This window comes from Eptatretus burgeri, chromosome 15 (genome assembly GCF_056783735.1).
Source record: "Eptatretus burgeri isolate ZD-2024b chromosome 15, Ebu_testis_v1, whole genome shotgun sequence".
In the NCBI taxonomy this organism is placed as follows: domain Eukaryota; kingdom Metazoa; phylum Chordata; class Myxini; order Myxiniformes; family Myxinidae; genus Eptatretus; species Eptatretus burgeri.
In genome coordinates, this window is record NC_140975.1 from 14,554,559 (window position 1) to 14,563,059 (window position 8,501).

Consider the following 8,501-nt stretch of genomic DNA (forward strand, 5'->3'; position numbering starts at 1 on the left):
GCTGCTGTTACTTTCTTTTGTGAGTAGAGAGCCGCAGAAGTGGGTTTATTTCTTCTAAGAGTATATTTGCATACCCTGGCATAATGCCCTTTCTTGTCACAGTTCATGCATGTGGCATCCCTGGCGGGGCATTTGTTACGGGGGTGTCTTTTATACCCACAAAAGAACCATTTACCAACCGAAGTAGTTGCTGAGTTTGACGAGGTCTGGGTATCCAATTCCTCGGGTTTATCTCCATCCTCAGTGTCGGAGGTGTCCCGGGGGGTTCCTTGAGTTTCCGCCGTAGCAGCGTTCATTAGCAACACCGGTGTCCCATATGACTCAGATTGCTGCTGAGCCGTATCCATTGCTCGGGCCTGGTCAGCTACCATTTCAAGAGTAGGTTCTGCTTTCTCCAGTAAGCGTTGCCGAATGGGGGCTGACCTGAGCCCTTGGATGAACGCCTCTCTGGTCACTTCATCTCGGTGTTCCTCGGTGGTTACTGCCAAGAAACTGCAGTCTTTGCCCAACTGCCTCAGAGCTTGCAGGAACTGATCAATTGTCTCACCGGCTGCTTGCCTGCGTGTGTTGAGAAGATGTCGTATGCATACCTCGTTCTTGCGCTTCACGTAGAGCGCCTGCAGCACTTCGATCGCTGCGTCGTAGGTGTCACACTCCGAGAAGAGCCTGAATACACTGGGCGAGACATGGTTTACAAGTGCGGCCAATTTGTCGGCTCTCTCTTCAATAATGATCAGATAGTGTGAGAAGGAACGGAACCAATGCGACCATTTCATTTCTGAGTCAGTTGCGTTTGGGTCTGCATCGAAGCTCTCCGGTTTGTAGATCTTGTCCATCGTCGGTTGAGGGATCCGAAGGAATCAAGTGAAATAAATTGAAATGAATGCGAGGGAAAAACCTTCGGAGTGTAGGCTTTATTTCACTTGATTGAAGCCGCTTCTACGGGCACATCAGGGGATACATGTGCAGCAAGGAGTACATGTGTAGCAAGGAGTACATGTGCAGCAAGGTATACACGTGCAGTAGATCACCGCAAAATAAATCAGCAATTAACACGGAGTCCGGTATACTCTCAATTCTCACCATTCAACGAGCACCAAGTGAACCACCGCCGTAAATGACAATGCCCCAGGGACAATCCCACCGACCGCGCGGAATCTCGGTTTTATCTGTCCCGTGTGCGAGCCGCGCGGCATGTGATCACGCGTCACATCCTTCAATTCATCACACTGTTCATGCCGGCCTGTTGATCCCTGCGGAGCCCTTGATCCTGATGAGCCTTGGACCTTTTGGACAAACGACGGTGTGAAGAGAGAGAGAGAGAGAGAGAGAGAGAGAGAGAGAGAGAGAGAGAGAGAGAGAGAGAGAGAGAGAGAGAGAGAGAGAGAGAGAGAGAGAGAGAGAGAGAGAGAGAGAGAGAGAGAAAGATATATATATATATCCTGTTCGAGGGTTCTTGTCCGAGGGTTCGCCGGAGTCTGTGTGGTCCCGAGACCCCGCTGGTGGGACGAAGCGTCCACCATTTCCTCTCTCTCGACCCCTAGTGTCGACGATTTCTTCCTCCCCCCCCCCGTCCACACCGAGAGAGCGCTGAAAACCCCGTTCATTCCCCAAAACCCCCTCCGTGGCGTCGAACGGCAACACGTGCCGGCGCGAAGCACGAGCTCGCCGACCACGCCGGAGGAGCGGGGAGCTGAGGGCGCGGAGAAGGACTCGGTGCGCGCACAGGGAAGTGACCACTTCTATTTCTTTTGGGTTCTGTGCAAATGTCTGTGGGTGGCGCCGTCTGTAAAGTAGAACTGTATAAGTGTTGCCGTGTGTGCGCGTTGTCGGTAGTAACTCTGCGTCGTTGTTGCTTTTGTTTTTGTTGCCGTATGTGCATTTTGACTGTTTGACTATATGTGTGCTCTCCATGTGTCGTATAAAAAAAAAAAGTGCTTGGATGTTGAACTGTGCCCGTTTCGCTTCGTCTCCTTCCTTTTAATTGACCCTCCATCCTGCTTCACGTAAAGGGTTCGCAGTGGGCTTAATACGCCCAGTAATTAATCGGAACCATCAAGGCCGACGATAACACTGCTCGGTTATCACTGTAGCACGGAACGGACCGCTTAAGCGGTTCGTGTCCCAGAGTCGGCCTGTGGCATGGTACGATCGCCCGGTCGACTATCCGCGCAGGTACTTTGGTAGATCAAATTTGGCGAGCAACCCTATCCTGCGTGGGTGGGCAATTGGCACGGTAGTGGTGGGGTTAAACCCCCACCAGTGACTAGCTCCCGGCGTTGTTCCGAGAGGGTCACGACAGAATTGTCCGTCCAGTGGGCGACTCGGTCACAATTCGAGTGATGCGGCCATCAGTACGCCGGCGGGCGCGAATTCGCAACAATATGTATATATATATATATATATATATATGTATATATATGTATATGTATATATATATATGTATATGTATATATATATATATATATATGTATATATATATATATATATATATATGTATATGTATATGTATATATATAGCCTGGTGTTGGCGCAGTGGTTAGGGCAGCGGCTTGGGATCCAAGAGGTCCTGAGTTCAAGCCCCGTTGAGCCACTGAATTAATACACCAGGGGGTTGACTCAGCCTGTCATCCTTCCGAGGTCGGCGAAATGAGTACCAGTATACTGGGCCGGTGTATACCCCGGTTAAAATAGGTGTACCATATCCCTGTGTCGTAAGAGGCGACCAGGGTTGCGTCAGGAAGGGCATCCGGCGTAAAACATGTGCCAAATCACTATGCGGATCATAATGGATGATCCGCTGTGGCGACCCCTAACGGGAGCAGCCGAAAGAAGAAGAAGAAGAAGATATATATATATATATATATATATATATATATATATATATATATATATATATATATATATATATATTGTTGTGGTTGACGAAATTCGCACACCACCATTCAGGTCCCTAAGGTGAGATATCTCGGTAAGTATATGTGTAGTTAGGCCCAAACCCGTGGTCTAGTGGGAATACATGTCATTTATGCGTGCTGCGACTCTTCAGGATAGCCGTTTTTCTTTTACTATCTTTATTTTGGACCAACCGCCATGATTACCACCACCAACCACGTCTCAACAGTCATCACAACATCAACCACCCACCACAGCGCCGCTTCACCACAACAGCCACGACCTTTACCGTCACACCTCGCAACCGTCGCATCGCCACCGTTCTTGCGCCGCTTGTGGGTACCGGTATTGGACTCATGCAGGGCGCGCGCCGAACAGCGTGCACAAAACCACGGACTTTCCGCTCCAAAAACGGATCAAAAACGACTCACGCCCACTTTTGTTCCGTCCAATCGGTGAGCAAGGGGCGATTTGGCCCCGCCTCCAGGGCGTTGGAGGGCGGTCGCTATATGCAAATTCATGGATCAAAATGCATTCACGCCCACTTTTTCTCGGGCCAATGGGGAGCGAGGTGAAAGGTCGAAGGCAGGGGGTCAAAGGCGAAGCCACGGGGCTTATATAAGCGACCGCGTTCGTCAGTCGTGGGTGCGTTGGAAAGAGTTCGCAGGAGGAAGAGTTCGGAGTTGGAGTCGGAGCGAAGAGGACGGAGCTGTGGAGAGGCGGCGGCGGCGAAGGCAGACGAGGGGGTGCTCGCGTCGGTGCCGGGAGCTGCACACCAGGGAGGCCGACGGTGCGACCTGGTCGAGGTGGAGACGCTCGTCACGGGACCCGAGACAGAGTAAAAATCCTCCTTTCCCCGAGCATCAGCAACCCCCTCCTGTTTCCCCCCGCGCTGAGATAGTGCGACAGAGGGGGCCCCTTTCCCACCCCCTACCAGACACTGTCCGCGAGGCCCGCGGAGTTGGGGCACCATCGCCACTTCGCGCCTCATCATCAGACGGGTAGGCCCGACCCGGTCTCGGCCCCAGGCCCGCCTCATCCTTGAGGGTGTTCTTTTTCTTGGTTTTGGGTATGTGTTGTCGGCGCCGTCTGTGAAGTAGAATTGTATAAGTGTTGCCGTGTGCTCGGTAGTCGGATAGCTCTGCATTGTGTCTTCGCTTTTACATTTGCTTTTTGCGTAAAATTGCATTGTGTTTCTTTTCCTTTTCTATGTGCTTTTGGTGGAATTGTATATGTGTGCTTTCCGTTCATCGCGAATAAATGTGCTTTATGTTGAACTGTTTTCCCGCTTCGCTTCGTCATTTCTTTCATTGAATCCCCATCTTGCTTCACGTAAAGGGTTGGTCCTGGGCTAAGACGCCCGATAATTAATCGAACCGTCGAGGCCGACGAATAACACCGCTCGGTTATCCCGATAGTACGGAACGGGTCGCTTAAGTGGCCCATGTCCGAAGTCGACCTGCGGCGAGGTGCGATCGCCCGGTCTACCCTCCGTGTGGGTACTTAGGTAGGTCGAATTTGGCGAGCAACCCTATCCCACGCGGGGGCCGATTGGCTCGATCGCGGTGAGACCGAAAGGTCCACCCGTAACTGGTTCCCGGCGTTAGTCCGAGAGGGTCACGACTGGATTGTCCGTCCGGTGGGCGACGTGTCGCGATTCGAGTTACGTGGCCGTTCGCACGCCGGCGGGCGCGAATCCGTGACAATATATATATATATATATATATATATATATATATATATATATATATATATATATATATATATATATATATATATATATATATATATATATATATACATATACATATATATATATATATATATGTATATACATATATATATATATATATATACATATACATATATATATACATATATATATATATATATATATATATATATATGTGGGTGTTGTGGAGTGCGCCTGTAATCCGGCTACTCAGAGGCTTGGGTTGGAGGATCGCTTGAGGACGGGAGCTTTGCGCTTGGCCGTGCTATGAGAGGGTGTAGGGCAACCCAGAATAATGGCGAAACTCGATCTTTATCCCTGTGTCGTAAGAGGTGACCAGAGTTGCGTCAGGAAGGGCATCCGGCATAAAACCTATGCCAAATCAGTATGCGGATCATAACGGATGATCTGCTGTGGCGATCCCTGACGGGAGCAGCCGAAAGACGAACAACAACATATATATTACATGTAAGATCTTGATCTAACTATTGCCCCCTTTCCCACAAACATAACAGAATTTCCCAATATTGGAAAAATATTGGCATTGCAAAACTACATGACACAAATTTAAATTATTTTAATGAACATCATTTCTTTAGCCTGCAAAGTAACTCAGGGTGAATGACGTGTCTCCCTGTTTAGACTCAACCATGTACAGGCTGGACCTCAACACCAACCAAATCAAAGAGCAAGCCATTCCAGCAAAGCTTCCAAACTGTAACGCTGCATACCGCTGGCTCGGCCGTTACTACTGCTTCAAAGGAGTCAAATTCTATCGCTTCAATCCCCTGACGTGGCAAGTGCCATCAGTGTACCCAAAGGATGCAAAGAATTACTTCCTGCACTGTCCAGGTGTGAAGGATTTTTTAACCGCCTTTCTTCTCAAGGTAATATTTATAACGTACACATGAACCAAACAGCACTCGAATACTCTCGGACATTGTTACTGTGTGTTTCAGGAACTTCTCACTACGGTTATGTGCACAAGGGAGTTATACCTTCAATTTCCAACCGGTGCAATAAGCACCCTCTGGACGCCTTGGCCAATGATCCCATGGGTCGTCGCTATGCTTTCCGTGGTTTGTAACCCCTGGTGCTTGCCATTTTCTGAACATGCACAATTCTAATTTGTGATTACATCAGCTGTAATGGGAATTTTATGGTCCACTTTAGTGTCACTGTGATCATTATGACACACCACCATCTTTGTTGAGATTCTGCCATCCTGACGCCGAGGATATCGCATGTTATCTTGTATATAATGTCTTCAGGTCCTTACTACTGGAGACTTGACACTTCCCAAGCTAACTTCCCAAGTTATATTCACCATTGGAATATAACTGATACCTGGCAAGGTTTCAATGGAACAGTCAACGCGGCATTTTCCTGGGAGAACAATTTCTACATTATCAGTGTAAGTGGACTGTAGTGAGGCGTAACTATTGGGGTTAGCTACGACAATATTTGAGTCATAATTTCTTCAATACTATTCTTACCAACTGTACCTGTTTCGTAGTCTCGCTGATGTGTCCGTAAAAAAGCTGATGATGGTATTTTCCCGTGATGGAATGGCATCAGAAGCACTGCCCACCAGAATGCCAGGTTGATCGGTATCTCAAGGAGATGGGGTTGAGCAGGCACGTACCTGGGAGATGGCCAGACAGAGGCTTCTACAGTGTCGGCTGAAAGTGGATGTAGTGAAGCGCTGCTCTGGCACATGCTCCCATACTTGATCCATATGACTACCTTTTCATGGACAGCATTTTCATGCCCATGCTACATTTCCCTGAGGACGTTTATAGTCTACCAGGAAGGATGAATTGTTCACCAAATCAAACCGAGTGGTCAACGTAGGAAAGTGATCCATGAGCCAGATGGGGTTTTACTGACATTCCGACAGCAATATGAATATTCTTGAGACGACATTGGCTCGGAGACGCTTATAATCGATATCACTAACATTGTTGACTTCAGGTAAACCTGCAACCATAGGATGCCAAATGTTTCCTCACTAGTGCTGCTATTGCTTTTCGAGTCCAGGATACCAGTGTAGCTGAAACAGCCTCATACCATGTTACACACTCAAGGTACACACTTGGTGGCTTGCAAATGGCTTGCAGTAGTAGTATCGTAGTTAGCTCAATAATGCGGTACTTGGCCAGAATGCCACGACACAATGGCATGCTGGGATATTTGACATTCACCCACTGACAGACTGTACTCCAGCTTCACCTCCTATCTGAGGGACAGTGTTCTAATTGACACCAGGATGGCACTGCGAAACACCAGGATGATAGTTTATAGTCAGGATGGGAATTGAACCCAGACAAGATAACTCAAACGTGAGAGTGCTATCTTTTAGCTATCCAGATGTCAGGCTCCAAGGCCACTGCATATTACATCTTTGTTCTTTTTTTCCCCTCCTACTCCATTCTAACCTGCTTTCCCTTTCTTCCTGCACCATCCTATCTTCACCTTTTTGATGATATGCCATGCTTTTACTCTCTTTGCACATATAAAATTCAAGGCCCATTCAAGGAATAACAAAAAGACAATGTATTAGGATGCAACAGCTCAAAGGGAACAGCAGAAAGGGAGGGGGAAACAACAACAGCAGAGCTAAATGATAAAAATAGACTGAGACGAACAAGGATGTGTGTAACGATGAGAGGTAAGGGAGCATGCAGGAGGTGGACAAGATGGAAGCAAAGAAGCAAACTCTCAGGAAGGAAAAACTGGAAATTTTGGGGGAGGTGAGGGGTTAACAGGGGCAGAAAAGATCATGGTTTTGAATGGAGGAATATCTGAGATGGTGATGAACAGCAGCTTTGAAGACCTGGAGGGAAGAATGAGATTAAAGAGAATATGGAAGTTGGTTCCACAAGTGTAGGGGGGGGGGAAGAAAAGGAGGAACAAATGAGTGCAGGTGAGCAGTGATCCCGAATTTTGGGAGTTTCACCAGAAAGGTGAATCGGTAATTGGTTTGTCATATGTTTTGGCTGTTGATTTGTGGGAAATACTCAACACACACAATCAGCTCAAGCCATCCATCTAATCCTTTGCATTTGAAATGGCCCAAGGAACCCCATCATGCAGTTTAATATATCCAAATGTCTGCATTCTTATTGCCTCTACTTCTCCCACTCCCTATTCCTCATTCTTTTCCTCCAACAGGGAAATAAACTTTGGAACTTCAAGGCTGATGTGCAATTTCAACTTCTGCCAGGCTCACTTAATGTGCTTCAGGAGAAATTTGCTGGAGTACCGGATGGAATAGATGCAGCATTTGTATGTTCAGCAGAAAAAGACCATCTGTATCTTGTAAAAGGTAATAAATAATGCAGAAACCCATTTAATTCACAACTTTACAGTCCCTTTTGCAAAACAACTTTTACTTAATTATGATTCTCAGGATTGTCAGTCTAGTTTACAGGTTTGAGCTGTCTATCCTCATTTCAAATCGAGACTCGGCTATTAACTCTCGTCCTGGTGTTTCACGTGCAGTGTGAGGCATCAATATGCACATCTTCCATCAATTGGACGTTAGGCTAGAGGGCTCCTCTATCAGTTTTGGGTGTTGGTGGATGTTAAATTCTGATGGTGTCCTTTAAGAAGAAAAGGCGAGTTATCGCCCGTATCCTAACCAAATCATTAATCCCTGCCATTTTCAGTCGAGTTTCCTGTGACTGAGTGGCTATCTGTCCAGGATTAGTTCTAACCGAGAAATATTTCTTGACTTGTCGTGAATGCCACAAAGCTAGGTCAGGAGGACAGGCCTCCACTTTCAATAGCTTGGTGTTCTTGACGGAATTTTCAGCAAAACATTTGTACATCGTTTGCATTATAAATCACCTAAATTTGTGGCAACCAGAAC

The 8,501-nt window shown here is 47.2% G+C and overlaps 1 protein-coding gene across 1 annotated transcript in view; it reads left to right on the forward strand.

Moving 5' to 3' along the window:
• The window catches only part of HPX (hemopexin), a 34,800-nt gene that overhangs the window by 25,219 nt on the left and 1,080 nt on the right, over nucleotides 1–8,501 (forward strand). The window contains exons 10-13 of the mRNA XM_085856269.1: nucleotides 5,270–5,479; nucleotides 5,587–5,706; nucleotides 5,899–6,041; nucleotides 7,802–7,955. Of these exons, the coding sequence (XP_085712395.1) occupies nucleotides 5,270–5,479; nucleotides 5,587–5,706; nucleotides 5,899–6,041; nucleotides 7,802–7,955 (627 nt within the window). The remainder of the gene's footprint in view (nucleotides 1–5,269; nucleotides 5,480–5,586; nucleotides 5,707–5,898; nucleotides 6,042–7,801; nucleotides 7,956–8,501) is intronic.